Here is a 16,937-nt window from a genome sequence, read left to right on the forward strand (position 1 = left end):
TGAGGGCCCGATTCACAGAACTAACTTAAGACAAAATCCTAAACTTACTACCATTTTGGTATTCACAGAAGGCACTTACTCATTTTGGTATTCACAGAAGGCACTTACTCATTTTGGTATTCGCAGAAGGCACTTACTCATTTTGGTATTCACAGAAGTTAAGAGTCCTAACTTTAGGACTCCTAAATGCCTTCTGTGAATACCGAAAGTCTTAAAGTTAGGATTTTTCTCAGTTTAGGAGTCCTAAAGTTAGGAGTCCTAAAGTTAGGAGTCCTAACTTTACTACTCCTAAACTGAGAAAAAATCCTAACTTTAAGCCTTTTGGTATTCACAGAAGGCATTTAGTAGTCCTAAAGTTAGGAGTCCTAATTTCTGTGAATACCGAAATGAGTAAGTGCCTTCTGTGAATGCCAAAATGGTAGTAAGTTTAGGATTTTGTGCTAAGTTAGTTCTGTGAATCGGGCCCATGGATGCACCATCATTCAGCCATAATTATTGTAGCTGAAAAAGCCTATCAAGCAACCGAATGCATTCTGACTATCCCCCAGATTCATCAAAGTCCTGTTTTGCGAGTCCTTAATAGCTATTTTTAAGGAATCGCTATTAAAGACTCGCAAAACGGGATGCATGTAGAAATCGCAATATATTTAGCGATTTCTACTGCTTCCTTATTTGCGATTCGCTAATTGCGAATCGCAAAGAAGGAATGGCTTTCCCATTCAGGCCCATAGGAATGAATGGGGAGTCATTCCTTATTTGCGATTAGCAATTAGCGAATCGCAAATAAGGAAGAGATTTTAAGGGGCCAGGGTGTCCAAAGGACACCCTGTAGCACCCCGGAAATGTTAATGTACACTGGTGTTGCGCACACACATGTCCAAAGGACATGTGTGTGTGTAACATACAACTTAGAAAAATGCACTAAAGTGCCTTTTTCTAAGTTTTTGCTATTTACCATGTAGTTAGACTTTGCGGTAAATAGCGGCCCCAGATTGCGAATTCGCAATTTTAAAATGGTTCATGAATTGCATTTAAGGAATCTCAAATTGAGATTCCTTAAATGCAATTATTCGCAATTTAGCGATTTCTTGTATTGCGATTTTTGCATTTGGGATGATGAATCCCAAATGCAAAAATAAATAGCGCTCGCAAAGGGCCAGATTCTCAGAATCTGGCCCTTTGCGAGCCGATTTTTGCTTGATGAATCTGGCTGTATATCCCTTACATGAACACACATGCTTAATACTTCAGTAAGCAATTCCCTGCTCTGCCTTTCTTCCCCCCTTATTCATTGCGAAAGGGCTGTGCAATTCTGCCCAAAATCCTGTTAATCTTTCATAATATAGTGTGGTTCCACAATATCATCCAAGCATCAAACTACAGATATATTGTGAATATAATATTGACTCCAAAATATCATTGCGAAGTTTACAGCAGTAAATCTACACTTACATTTGATTATATTTCAGAAGCCAAAATCATGATTACAATATTTTTGTAGGTTGATATTTCTCACAACCCAACCCAAACCTGGATCGAGGAAGTTAGAATCAATATACAGTGTAATACACTAGCATTTCCCTATTAGACCAAGCGGTATCATGCAAAAGGACCGGGGGCCAAGCATAGAGCCTGCAAAAAATGTTTTAACTACATTCAGGGGAGGTATGTGATACAAGATTTGAATATTGTTGTGAATATTCTTTGGTAAAGGAGAGGAACAATTTATTATCTGAAAAAAAGTGAATACAGATATTAAAAATACATAATCGAGAACAAGAAACTGCTGTTGGTGTTATAACAAATGAGAGGAAAGCTAATAAGGGTTTTATATTACAGAGCCAAATGGCACTGGTGTTTTTATACAGGAGAATTACTGTGGTGGGATGGGTGATATGTGACGAGGTAGAGAAATGAAGTGTGTGTTAATTGAGACGTAGGATAATAACAGTGCTATGAATGCTCGTTGAGCACCATTGATATACATGTATGAGAGAGGGAAGGAGGACTGCAGAGAGAGTTGTGTGAGAGAAGTGAGGAGCACTGCTATATGTGTTGTGTAAGGGAATAAAGGAACACTGCTATGTGTGATTTTCTCTCAGTGTCGAGGTATGCAGCAATGTGTATTGTATGAGCTAAAAGGGGTAGGCTGTAGTGTGTGTTGTGTGAGAGTTAAGAGGGACGTTGCAGAGAGCACATTATTGCTGCAAAGTCCATTGGGTGGGAAAGAAGACGACTTCTGGTATGAATATCATATGGCAATGGTACACTGCTGTCCACAGAACAGAATACAAACAAGCATTGGCATAGCCAATAGGTCTCACCTTTGGGACCTTATAAGTATTTAGTTATGCAGCACAATATCCTTGGTGCAATAACATTAACTGTTGCATGGCTAAACACTTATAAGGTCCCAAAGGTGATTGGCTATGCCAATGCTTGTTGATTGTTGGTGGACCCATGATGACACTAAAGTTGGTGCCCTCTACGTCTTTCAACTTGTTCCAAGATAACCTCATGTCGCGATATTGTGCTAAGTAACTTGAGGTTCTTTAGTTTTAGACTTGGAAAAACAGGTGTGAGTCATTCTCTCCAGGCACGAGCTGCTAAGGAAGAAGGAAGGGTCAGTGAACAGGTAGAACAGGAAGAAGGGAGGGCGGTCGCTGAAAGCAGAGACACCCGAGAAAAAGCTGAGGGAAAGTAGACAGCATATGTTCCACACAGAGAACAGGCAAGAGTGGAATTAAAATAGGTGAAACACTACGGGAGAGAAGGGTTAGACAGGCGGAGAAGTTAACAATTCTGAAATAGAGAGACAGAAAAAATCAAGGGAAAGGAGAGGAGAAATAGAAGAAAGATAGAAAAGAAAGTGATAAGAAGGAATAGATGAAAAGAAGAACGTGACGGAAAGACAAGTGCCTAAAAAAACAGAACGGGACCCTAAAGACGAAGGATAAAGAAGAGTCAGAAAAAAGGGACCGGAGAGAAGCTAGAAGGGCTAGAAAGAAACGAGAAAGAGAAGCTGAAAAAAAGAGAGACAGGAAGAAGAGAGAGACAGAGAGAACTGAAGATTGACATCGGAAACACAGAGAGGGAACTGGTGATGTAAGAAAGCTGAACATAATCATTGCAGGCAACCAAGTATCATAGCCCTGAGACGCTTCCAACGCCAGCTTTCTACAACTGTAGCCTGTGAATGCACATAAAGTGTCGGGGCAGGCACGTGGCACCACCTTACCTTCGGCAAGTGTAACCCCATACTTTCCAAGACCTTGGCCCCTAAAACAGATCGCTTCTAGAACATGCGATTACTCTGATCTTGCATGCTTAGCAAAGCCAAAATTAAGCATCACTTATCAAAGTTTTTTTTCCCAATGAGGCTCACTACAGCAAAACGTGAATTGCCAATTGTAGGGCAAACAACATTTAAATTAATATCAAAACACATTCATACCTGCTTGCTATATGCAATCTTGCTGCGCAGAAAATTGAAAAAGGGAGGGTATTATTCCCTTCTCTTTATAGCTCCCAGACCGGAAGTTGAAAGAAAGCCATATTTCTATTTTTTGGTATTGTTTAGCTTAAACAGGTAATCTATGTCTGCATATGGAGAGCGGTGTCTCGCTCAATGTGGACTGGGAAGAGGAAAACAGACTAGAAGGAAGTGCCCAGTAGCTGCTGGCTGCACTCAGATTCCATCCAAACGCCTCACAAAGTGTGTAAGATTGAACTGTTTACTAGAACTGTCCGACTAACCCTGCCCAATGCCTCGGGAAAAATTACTACTTAATGAACATGTCACAGGAAGTTTTAAATCTACCTGGATCACAGCAGATGATGTTAATTATTGCATCACATTTAGTGCTTGCAGATTTAGAGGGCTGGGAAATGGCTGTTAACCATGCGGAAGTGCTGAAAACAATTTCACGCCTGTGATTATATTGTGATAATAAAGCGAGCCACAATAAAGAAAGCTAAAATGGTGGCAAGGGCTGCGCGGGCTCCCAACAGAAGTAGCTGTGACCAGACACGTCCACCACTGCAATCAAGGGAGGCTCATGTCAGATTCCGCGGGAAGCCGAGGAGCCTGGATATCACCCGAGGGCCGAAAGCATTGAGAACAGCTGCCAATGAAAAGTATGTTTTTGCCCTTACAGATGACGGATCAGAGGTAGCCTGTCAGTCACGTTGTATCTCAGTTTGTTCGTATTCAAGAGCGTTTTCAAGAGCGCCGACGCTCTGGAGATGTCGCCCTACAGAGTACTCGACTGGTTAAAAGAAAAGCAAATCGTGAAATGCACCGGGGACGGGGACACAGGCGGCCATCAAAGTGAAAGTGATCGCGATCGTGGGCTGTAAGGGTGCCCGCGATCGCGATCACTTAATGAGCCATGACGAGAGATGGTCGGGGTGGCGACGGCGGTAAGCACAGGAGTGGTGCGCGGCAGAGCGAGGCACGTGGGAGAGTGAGAGGAAAGCCAGATGGCGCTTCTGCTCGTGCCTGTGCGCATAAACGCAAGTAGAATGCCACACAAAAAGTTGTGGTAGGACTTTTAAAAGCCCACTAACTAAATGTCTTGCAGAGCGGCGCATGCACTGGCTCAGGCGAGACCTAAAAAAGGGGCTTAACCAGGACAGCCACTAGAGAAATCAAACTCCCTGTGGAGGGAATGGCGGCACAGACCCAGCTTTTCTAAGTCTACTGAAGAAAGAGGCTGCATCAATCTTTAATTCTAGCATTAGCAAGGCTCAAGAAACACATAACAAAGACACTTCATTACGTCACTCACATGGAAGGATGTCCCGATATCGGTTCCGCTCCCGATTCTCTGGATATTTCCCAACCTGGCAGTCATCTAAAGGCTTCAAATGTTCTAAGGTCTGGAAAGAAATTAAAAGGGATACATGAAGGAGACTCTGTTCTTCAGAAGAAGCACATGAAAATATTAAACATTTTGCTTCATCTCACATACATTACTTTTTCCATATTAGGCTACATGCATTCACAGGAATCTTAAATCTCATGACTTCCAGGTCACCTTTGGGAGACATATCTACTTTGCCAAATCTATGTTCCTCTTTTGGTTGATATTTGTTCTATCTAACTCTTCAGGGTCCTTCCTCCAAGATATTTGTCTGCTGTGTCTGTTCCACATGAGGTTGATAATATGTCTTTTTCATCACTTTAAGATGATCTTTCAGAATGAGACGTTTTTGCTATATGATTTTTCATTCACTGATGAAATGTGGGTTTTATCACTTTGAGGTCCTGTGTGATGAAATGTGCCTATTCTACACCTTCAACATGATCTTTGGGTCTTGTGTGCCAATTATATTGCTTATGAGTGACTTCTGAAATATACATGCCTAGTCTTTCTGATCATACTTGTTTGCTCGGAGTAATAAGAAACTCACACTTTAATCTTATCTCCATTCAAATCTTCTGTTAACCAGCTAACTCACTCAGAACCAAAAGATTTGTTTTTCAGTTTGTCGGGTTTTCTGGGGACTTAGGTGGTTAATTTCTTTTAATATTCATTAATAAATACCATATTTTTAAATGCAAGATAACTATTGTATTTTTTTTTGTTTCCTTTGTGTGTTTAATTCTTTTATCGAAGTGCTATTCATATCTTTATTTTCTTAAGGGTTGCAAGGGTTGGTGTGGAATTGGGAGGGCAGTGTTTTTTTTGTAAATATATTTCCATTTTTTATAATGTGTTAATTTAAAATATATGATTGACAACAACGTATTAGTAGTAGTATTAGTATTTAATATATTAGAACCATTTAAAACAAATGTAAACAATATTGAAAATAATTTTTTTTCCGTCAAAAAAAAGAAATTGTTGGAAGAATTTGTATGGTAATTTATCATTATGAAGATTAATCAGGGCACATAATGAGGGATTGCAGTGATATTCTACAGCACGTATTTGTATTTTCTTTTATAGTTTTAATTTGAATAAGTTTATATTAAATATTTAGTTATATTTGTGAATATGTATTAACATTATTTAGAAAATAAATAAGTATTTGTGGCTGGGAATGATTGAATTTTATTCGCCTATATTTTATTTAATCTTCTTAGTTTGATAACGTATTGTGTATATACAATATTATTTTTTTTTAAGTTAAAAGAACGTTCAAATATTTCTTTCAACAGTCATACGCACTTTCTCCAATGTAATGCGCACTGATACATTTAGTAATTCTGACCACCTCGTACCCTACCAAAAATATGTATACACTTCTGAAGGTTAGTAGGACTGCAGTTCCTATATTAAATCTAATCCCCCTCCAAATTATATTCTCCTTCCGAATGCTCCTGTGACTGGATTTAGAATAGTAAATATATCCCTCAGCCCAAATATAAAAATATTACTAAATGTTTATAGGACAGGAGGTAGAATAGTAAATCTGCCCCTATGACCCCAAATATATGAATGTTACCCAAAGATTATGGGAGTGGAGTTTGAGTAGTAAATCTGACCTCGCCTAATTGTACTGAAAAAAACGAAATAGTTATGGTAGAACTATTTAAATTAGTCTCAGTGACTGGTTATTGCCCTGGATCTCAATTCAGTCCATCTGGTTTTTTTTCACCATGTCACCTCAGACAATCATCCTTGTTCCCGATCCAGTAGGAAAAGCTCAGCCTAAACTGGCAGGCCAGGTCCCCCTGAGCAGGAACACAAGCAAACCCATACTGGTTTCACCATATTTGTGACTCATAAGCAGGGTGCACTGCGAGTTATATGGCTCAGTGAGCATGGAGCCCATTTTCTGCACATATGTTCCACACTTAGGGCGTTGCACTGAGGAACATAAAAAAGTGATGGTTGCATTGCTTAAGGTAATCTCAGATGTTGGTAATTACTCTCGGCCGCAGTAGGTTAATTCTTTTTTGCCCACCATACCACCTTAGACAGGAACTAGCCATATGTAATCAGTGTTAGTCCTGCTGCAGGAAGAATATCCAATCCAAACTGCCAGCCCATGACCCCCCCTCTGAGTGAGAACGGAAGTGATGCACTTATAAGTACATCCCTTAATGTTTGCAGGACTGAACATAATCTGGAAAATCTGACAGCTTCTAAATATATGCACTTTCCCCAGTGTTATTAAGACTGGAGTTAAACAAAATATGTGAGAATTCTCCAGCGCCAAGGAGTTAGAGCAGTAAATCTGATCTCTCCCAATTGTATACACATTGCCTACTACTTGTAAGACGGAAAATGGAATTGCAAATATGACCACCCTCTCACAAATATATGCACTTACCCCAAAGTTTTCTCGACTGTAGTGAAAATAGTAAATCTTACACACTGCAAAATATGTGCTTTGCCGAATGTTTGTTGGACTAAAGTTAGAATAGAAAATCTGACTTCCAAAATATCAGCAGTTTCCCCAATGATTTTTTAACTGGATGAGGAATAGCAATTCTCACCCCATAATAATCAATGCAAAAACTATTTATATTTTTTGAGTTTAAACTTTTATTATTATTTTGTAGATTTGTATGCAATTTAAGAATTAAAACATATGTGGTATTTATTTAAATAATATTTAAATTATTACATAGTTAAATTAGTTGAGAGTATGTGTTTTGAGATAGCTGTGTTTAATTTAAACATGCATATTTACTAATCATGTTTCTAAATTGTTAGTTTCTTTTCTAAATTACAATAATATATTTTCATGTTGTCGTTATTTCTAACATTTTGTATCTCCTATAATTTTTTTTCAGTTGTTAATGTTATTTGTATATAATTTGTGTTGTATATACATATAGTTTTATCATCTTAATGTATTGAGTAATGAACACCAAATATATATTAAAAGTGTATTTCTAAAAAATGCAAATATAGTTAGTTTGCTTATAGTTCTTTAATAAGTATTTTAAATAAATATATGTTTAAAATAACTATTCCTTTGTAATGACTTCAAATACAATTAATGAACATAACTTAATCATTTTAATAAACATCTGCAATGCTATTGTAGTAGATATTTTTGTTAATAATAAAGTTGTTCTAAAAATATTATTCTGTAGTAGTAGATATTTTTATATTTTCTACACTATATACATTTAATATTTTAATAGTAGATATTTTGAGGATTTCAATTTTAAGTTTAGAAAGTACATTTTTGGTAATAGACATTTTTGACATCAATATTTTGGTACACAGATACTTGTGTAGTAAATATTTAGGGGTACAGTCACTCACAGTATCCTTTCTATTTTATTTACTTGCACTGCCTGCCTATTGCCAAACTACCTTTAAGTGCGATTGATTCTGACATCAGGTGATTTACAATAAGTGACCTTCTTTCCTGCGGGATAGAAATACATCACCTGCCATCATCTTTTCTCTAGAACCGCAACCTTCTATTCCTTCGCCAAAGTAGGAAGGCTGCTTTTAAGACAATGATGTGGCATGCCCTACCCATGTCTCTACAGACTATCAATGATCATCTTCATTTCCACAGGACCAATAAAACCTTTGCATGCTTCTTCTGCCTTTGTATTTTGGAATCTCCAAGTCACAGGATGCCCAGCTCTAGGGTACAGACAGAAATTTACTTCATAATCATCGGCAGCATCCCTGCCAAGTGCTGTGTATCACAGCTTAGCTGAGCACATTTGGTAATTTTCACAGCATCACCGCAAACTCTTGCAACTGTCACACAATTAAATCTGAGCTGTGTGTTCAGTCTCAGAAATGCTTGCAAGGGGTTCCGAATCTGGCCTCAGTTCATATATTACGCAGCTGTGTCACCGAAAGTGTTAGTGACAAATGGGTTTTGTCTGGGCTGTCACAGAGACAGCAGTCTGAGGTTTGCAGTATGACTCGTAAGTTGTATGACATGACTCAGACTGGGCAAGTTGGCAACCCTCACTGGTTTTCAGTCTGATTATGGTCGCATGGAAAAAGGGGTAGGCTAGCTCCAGGTGCAGTGGGTATGCATAGAAGTCCGTTCTAGGACTTCAGTGTGGACAGTAGTCATTTCAGAGGAAGTGCTCCCCTGGTCTGTGCAGCTTAGTTGCTCACCAATTGCCCAGCTGCCATCGCACATGTTAAAAAGTAAGTAATAATAATAAAATAATTCCTATTTGTGAGGAGAGGTGTGGTGCAGCAGCCAGAGCATCATACTCCGGAGCGCAGGGATCATGGCTTGAGCACCGGCGGCAGTTCAGCTGAACACCATGGAACTCTGGGCAATAGCTCACTTAATCTCCCAGACAGATCCCAGTGCCTTAAAACCCTTAAGAGGGTGATATGTTCATGGTTTGTAAATAGGAATTATTATTATTATTATTATTATTTCATTTAATACCTAACAGGCATGGATAGACAGGCAAAATAGAGCATATCCTTCTTGCTTACTTTGGGGGCCATGATGCCCTTTCTATGCCTATGCCAGGATCCCATCACCCCTCTCTCCTCAGTTGTTAGCCTCACTCTCCTCTGTCTATCAATTTCCCTCTCTGGTTGCCTGCAATCTCCTCCAAACAACATTTCTCCCCTTTCTTTGTTCTTACTCCCTTGTCCCTATTCTATCCCTATGCCCCCTCCACCCTTTGTTGCTCTTTCCCTTTTCTTTTTATCTTTCTCCCGACACCCCCTCACCATCAACCCTCGGTCAGATTTGAAACCCAGTAGCAATAATGAGTTTAGGACTTTGAAAATCTCAGCAATGCTACAGAAACCCATCAAGGGGAGAATCATTTACACCCACACTCTCTTTCTGGACACCCTGTATGTCTGCATAGGGCACAGACAGCATCACCGACAGTGCAATGTCCTCTGTGAGGTGAGGGAAACAGCCTATCTTCACCTCCTGAGAAGGACTGTGGTACTTACTGCAAAGACCACAGTCCTCAAGGCTGACAGCAGAGTAGGTACACAGGACAGATGGGAGGAAGGTTCTGCCTCCATTAGTAGAGGAAGATTCTGTCTTTGTAATAAATGCCAGGGCTGGGGTGTGTGTGTGTTATGTACTGGAGACCTATTGCCAAGGAAGGTGGACGGCAGCATTGGGTAGGAATGTAAATCCAGTACTTGAATGGCGCATGAATCACCCCCGAAGTGGCATCTCTGCACTGGGGGCCATTGTGACGATTAAGCGAGCTATTGCCCAGAGTCGCATGGTGCTGGGCAGACCCCTGCCGCTGGAGCCAGGGATCGAACCATGATCCTCAGCGTCCAGCGCCAGTCGCCCTGGCTGCGGTGCCACACCTCTTAGCCAGTCCTCATTTCTGGGTCTACGTACTAGGGATTACACCTGGAGTGCAGTTGCACCTTCTCCATCCTTACTGAATGGGATCACCTTGAGCACAGTACCTAAGTAATAAGAGGTAACAACCGATAAACACTTTAGGTGTGACCATGCCTCAACTTGTTGCCAAAGCCAAGCTGTCAACAAAGACTTATCCATCATGGCTTTCTGAAAGAGAGCTCACTGAGCATGCACTCTAGCATACACTTGTCACATATGTTCAATTCCACTGGTCCCTATTTTTTGATTGTGTAGGGCTTCCTCTCTGGCAGATTCAAAGGAAAGAGGGTCTTGTGAATACGCAGCAAGGAAACAACAGTGCTGCTCATCCTCACCTGGTCCTCTCTTACAACCTGAGAAGGATGGTTTCAGAATAGGATTATTAACCAGGCACGCTACTGAAATATTCAAAACTCACTTGCAGAAAATTGAGATCTTGCTTTTGTGCAATTTGCAAAAACATCAGAAGAGGCTCTTGGCTGAACTATATGGGGCAGATTTATGAAGGCCTTGCGCCGCTGGTGCGTCATTTTTAACATGGGAAAAAGTGACGCACCGGCGGCGCAAGGCCTTCATAAATCTGCCCCTATATTTTTAAATTGTTGCACAGAAATAAGTGTTTACACCATAAAGTGGAAAATAGACTGCTAACTTATGTGGTAAGCTTCGGGTCTGTGTGATTCATTCTTTCACCTTTTTTTACATAGTATTCTAGTGCTTGCAGTTCTACTATTATAATCATAAACACAGCACAAAGAGGGATCAATTCAAAGCCAAAATTTAGGATTACTTTTCAGCTGCTTGTGATATATTGTCACTCAAAGTATTACACACAAGGAAGGCAAATGTCACGCACAGGCACACTACAAACAAAGAAATGTTATATATGCACAGTGAAAACTTAACAGCTATGCAGCATTTGTGTCTCACTCCTTACACATGTGCGACCTACTCCTGCATTTGAAGTGAGGCACACTTAACCATGAGAAAATAAATGTTACGAATCAGACCCCAAGTACCTAAAACCTTCCTGATTAATAAATAATCTTCCAGGTGTCTCAATTACTCTAGTAGGAGGTACCACCATTTTGCTTGTAGTGAGACCTTGCCTCCCCAGTCAAACTTTTTTCTTCCAAGGTTCACACTACCAGTTTTTTGTTGATATTAGATTTCTATTTAGCTCCTAATAAATGAAATAGGAATTTGTTGTCACTCAGACAATTACACCTGCAAAGTGTAAAGAGTGGCTTCAAGTCAATATGATTGGACACTGGTGTCCAATAAAGACATCTTAGCGCAAGAGTGATCTGTTAGTATCACTAAGAACAATCAGTGAGAATGCTGCCTGATTCGGAACTGACTAAAGTTGTTTTAAGGCTAGTGCTGGTAGACTTCAGTAGAGACTTCTGATATAACCAAAGACCACCAAGACCAATGACCACCAGTGCTGTCACTGATGTTACTAGTAATTGAAAGTTGAAACTGGGGAAAACATTTGTTGTCATTCTCAAGTGGCTTGCTAGAAGCCCTTCATCAATTTATAACCTAATGGAATGTTTGCCAAAAAGGATGAATCCTTGATTCCCACTGAAGGCACTGAGTGTTTCATTTCCATTGACCACCTATTTTCTGTCCAAATTAGAGCATTTTCCTACCAAGGCTATCACCAGGGTCCTATTGGGGTTCACCTTTTGGAAGCACTCACGCAACCATAGTGATAAACAGACTGTAGATCAATCATGTTGACTTTGAATACCGACTGTGTGTGCCCTGCATATATGCAGAGGTTCATGTTGCATGATCTCATCAACAGTATTAGTGGTTGCAAGCTATAAGTAAATCAAAACGATGGCAGGACGGGCCCGGCCGAAGTGCTGCACTTTGTAAATGTACAGGGGTAGATAAGTAGCTTTTATTTGTTCTGACTGACACATGTATCTATTTTGAGGAACAGCTACTTATAGAGGGTACCAAAAAATCTCCTATTGCAGAAATAGAAAAACGTGCCAGAGGGAAGGCTTGCATCATTGCCAGTAAACATCATTGTTATCTTACAGGTCCATTTGTTGTCATTTACCACTACCAAGATTGCAAACTAAATCCCTGGTTTAGATATTAGGCTTGAAGACTATCTAGAAGAGTTGTTTTTGTCACAGTACCAAGACTTCTAGATATGGAAACTTAGACATTTGCTTACAGTTAAACAGTCTTTGGAATCTTGAGAAGATGTTGGATGAAAGGCTTAATAATGGTTTAGTTAAACGATATTGGGATTAGGTCGGATCACAGGGATGGAATAAAAGCTATTTTCAAATTTGAGGAAGGGTTCTGCGTAAGTCAGTAACTTTTATAATCTTGCGGGAGACAGATGTTAACTCGGTGGGGACTTTCAGCCTTGAAAATAGTTACATTTTCTGGGAAGGTAAGTAATTTAGCAAAACTGAAGGAGTTTTTCGGTCTAATCTATACAAGGCTGGTGGACAGAATCAAACATTCCTCCTTCTATGGCAAGGATGCCACCAAGAGTCAACATTTGCTTTTCTATGTTCCTGACTTAATTTTCTATCCATTTCATTGATTACAACGGTATTAGCACTTCAAGGCAACTTACGGTGATATGGGTCTGCTCTATCGCATGTAGGGCATTTTGTCATGGCCACTGTCTGATTGATTGGCTTCACATTATCTATTCCATGTGATATTCACGAGACACTTTGGCCATCATTGCAAGTACCCCACATATATGGGCATTTAGTTGCCCAAAGGTAAATCCACGATGATGTGCAGAAAGGCCATTACTACACCTGAATTCTACAGATTTTCTCGCAATCCATAATCATGCAGATTTTGCAAAGTGAAATTAGCTTGGATAAAAATTGAGTATGTGCAAAATTACTGCACAACTCTGAATGTTGGGATCGGGTGCAAACACTGTGCCCAAACTCATTATTATGGGGAGACTGGTAATGAGAACCTTTATGTTAGATATGCCAACGTATTACTTGAAAGTGCCTTTGGGGTGACATATGTCTGCATAGCGACTAGAAGGTCACTTACAGAGGACATATGTTGTTTCTTATATTTCCAGGTCTGTTGCGTTAATGTCTTTCTTGCTCTGCTATCAGTTATTTGTCACCTTTTGGTTACGTTTGTCTGTTTAATTACTTCAAGATCTTTTTCTGCTGATCCATGTCTTCTCTATCACTTTTAAGTGTTCTGACACATGCATTTCACTTCATACACTTCTTAGTCACAATCAAGTGAGTGTTGTTTGTAAAGTGCATGGAAGTTGACACAAGCATATTTAAGCAATGAAAGCTGTGGGAGAGGTATATGCAGGTGTCTTAACCATGCTCATTGTCTTATATCCAATGCATAAACACGATTGGAAATTAGGGACGTTGATGTGACCATCTCACATACCACAAATTCCTTGTAGGCTTCCTGCTGGTCCACACACTGCTGAAGAGCAATGGCCAACATTCGTAGGCCAGCCGGGGCATACCCACCATTCAGGGAGGGCACTATGCATGACAATCCATCCAACTCCTTCTCTGACACAATGGAGGCACCTGTCAAGACACAATAATCTGTAAGTCAGTTATGTATGTGGTTCATCAAAAAAGGGAAAACATATTTTACGAGTAGGCAGAGAATAATATCTTTTACAAAGAGGTAGTAGAGGTATTTCATTTATAGAGAGGAGACAATAGGTAGACACTTGCATGTCAGAAGTAAAATAAAAGGGACGTTTTCAGGTCTTGAGACAGAATATTAAAATGTCATTTTCAAGAGAGAGCAGAAAGCATAAAAGACAATGACAAGTTGTATCTCTTGGCTAGGTAGCTATGTAGAAGTAAGGAGAATAGGAAATGGAGATATGTTTTAACCAGACGAGATATAACCATATTAGGACAATATGGGATGCTGGCATCTTCAAGAGAAGCCGTAAAAACACTCACAGCTAATGTTGACGGGACTACAGAAACATATCTAACAGCAGAAATCAGCATACAGACCTCTACAGAGAAGGAGTGTAGTATGGAGTCACCTGCAGGACAATATATGTAATATATACATGTAGGGATATCATCCTTATTATGTATGAAAAGCATGCATATTGTGTTTGCAGAATGTGCAAAGATTCTGCATGCCATTGGCCACCTACTGTCAGTGAGCCCATCGGAACTCTAAGCATGTATCGCTGTGTAGAAGGAAGAATGAGACAATTGAGTGCGCCTCCATTTATGAGAGACAGCAAGGAGCTCACAAGAAAGCTGCTAAAGAGGCACACCTTTGTGGCCTTGATGCTGTCACATCGGAATGTCGGGTATGGGGGAAAGATCCCCCCCCTGTTCAACATAGGTCCTTCTTCTGAAGGATGGTGATGGAAGAGTTGGATGTCCAAGCTCAAGCCAATGGCAGATTACTCAGGACTATCTAGATTCCATCCTCTGTTCACCAGAACTCAAATTAGAATGTTAAGACTACATACAGGAGATGGCAATTAGTCATAAGATTCTAAAACCAATGCTCCCTTTTAGACAGTAATTTGGCCACAAATAGCTAGTTAACTCTGGAAGGACTACCATCCACAGTGAATGAGAAAGAGGAGTAGGATCTCAGAACTGAAGCTATGGGCTGGAATATAACTGAGGTTTAGCCTCCAGTTAGGTATACACTAGTCTCTTTGCCAGGGACGCTCCGCATGACCTGATATTTGTATTCCCCAATCAGCAACTCTTCATGACAAACTGAAAGCACTGCTGCAGCAGTGGCAGAAAACACTTCACAGACACTGGGTACCGCAAATACTCATAAATAATAATACATAACTAAAGACCCGACTTCATTGGTCCATGAAAGTCAACCAACACATAAATACACAAGCTCTCTGGGGGTTCCAACATTGACAATTATGTTGGTGGACTTCTGCTTCCCGGCAGTTTGACATAATTGAAAGATTGTATGATGCATTTGACCAAGAAATCCAACCCGGGAAACCATACCTTTTCTTTCATTAACTGTATTGTTGATACAGCTCCAGATGACTTTCACGAGCAATATTTATTGCATGCTTGTGTAATGTTTCTGGTATTACAATTTAGCGTCCTCTCAACAGTATTCTATCATTAGTCACAGTAACCTTTTTCTTTGATATGCTTAAATGCTATCAACTTGCTTCAGTAATTTGGCTGTAGAAAGGATGGGTTTCCATTTATGTTTGGAATTGTTTTAATCACATCCTGTAAAGTTACATCTATTTTGGTAGCCGTTTTGAGTTCTTGGGTTGATATCCTTTCTGGAGTTTATCCTCTTATGATGAAATGTATGTATTGTTCAGCTAATGAATGACTTTGGTTAAAACTGAGCAATAAATGCCATCGAATATAATCTGGAGGATTGGATTCTTTGCCTGGCTTGCGCACTATTCTAAATTCATAGCCCAAGATCTTCATTCACTGGCTTTCAATCTGTCGTGGCATTTTGTCTTTGGATTACCATGTATTGCAACAAGTGCTCGATGATATGTAACAATTGTAAATGGCTTCCTGTATAGAAACAAATAATGGTGCTCACAATCCCAGACAACAGCCAGCAACTCGGTCAAGGTTTGGCTTGCATAAGAGACTCTTTGCCATGAGGAATCCTTTTGTGGCTTCTGTTCAGCAACTGGACCGGCAGCCACAGTCAATTCCGTGCACAATTGTGAGTCAAAATAAGCTATCTTGCATGAAGATGACACCTCTTCCTTTACCTTGTTGAATGGTTAGTTACAATACTCACACCAGTTAAACGTGTGACTCTTTTAAGTCATTTCTCCCAAACGTGCAGTGATCATTGTGGTATGTAGTACGCGAAATAACCTGTCATTCTCACTCAATGGCAGTATTCTCATGTGTACACATTTATAAATCTTGTGCATTTCCTTCCTTAGACACTGCTACAGTTAGGCATACCAAAGGAATTGGCCCAAACACTGGTTCTATTGTGTCTGGCTCCAGAAGGCTATACATTTCTTCTTCTACCTTTAATTGAAGGTGTATTTGTTCTGTGATTTTGTGCTATTTGTTATACTGCCTCATTTATGAGAAGAGTCATCTGAGAGTATCTGAATTTCCCCAGACCTTGGGACAATTGTGGGAATAGCCTCAATATTTGGTGTTCTTCTAAAATCCTGGACATCATGGCATGAATATCCATAATTTGTGCTGTCACATTACTCAGTAAACTACAAGCTGGAGTTTCACCTTTTAGTATGTCTTAAAGTTAGGATTTTTCTCAGTTTAGGAGTCCTAAAGTTAGGAGTCCTAACTTTACTACTCCTAAACCGAGAACAATCCTAACTTTAAGACTTTTGGTATTCACAGAAGGCATTTAGGAGTCCTAAAGTTAGGAGTCTTAACTTTACTACTCCTAAACTGAGAAAAATCCTAACTTTAAGACTTTCGGTATTCACAGAAGGTATTTAGGAGTCCTAAAGTTAGGAGTCCTAACTTTACTACTTTTAAAACTGAGAAAAATCCTAACTTTAAGACTTTCGGTACTCACAGAAGGCATTTAGGAGTCTTAAAGTTAGGACTCCTAACTTCTGTGATTACCAAAATGAGTAAGTGCCTTCTGTGAATACCAAAATGGTAGTAAGTTTAGGA

At 39.8% G+C, this 16,937-nt stretch overlaps 1 protein-coding gene across 1 annotated transcript in view; it reads right to left on the reverse strand.

Moving 5' to 3' along the window:
• Nucleotides 1-16,937, reverse strand: part of FRMPD2 (FERM and PDZ domain containing 2) — a 446,136-nt gene that overhangs the window by 35,717 nt on the left and 393,482 nt on the right. Inside the window, exons 38-39 of the mRNA XM_078640972.1 lie at nucleotides 13,708-13,856; nucleotides 4,791-4,881 (exon numbers count right to left, since the gene is read on the reverse strand). Of these exons, the coding sequence (XP_078497098.1) occupies nucleotides 4,791-4,881; nucleotides 13,708-13,856 (240 nt within the window). The remainder of the gene's footprint in view (nucleotides 1-4,790; nucleotides 4,882-13,707; nucleotides 13,857-16,937) is intronic.

Source organism: Lissotriton helveticus, chromosome 5_1 (genome assembly GCF_964261635.1).
Source record: "Lissotriton helveticus chromosome 5_1, aLisHel1.1, whole genome shotgun sequence".
Taxonomy (NCBI): Eukaryota; Metazoa; Chordata; class Amphibia; order Caudata; family Salamandridae; genus Lissotriton; species Lissotriton helveticus.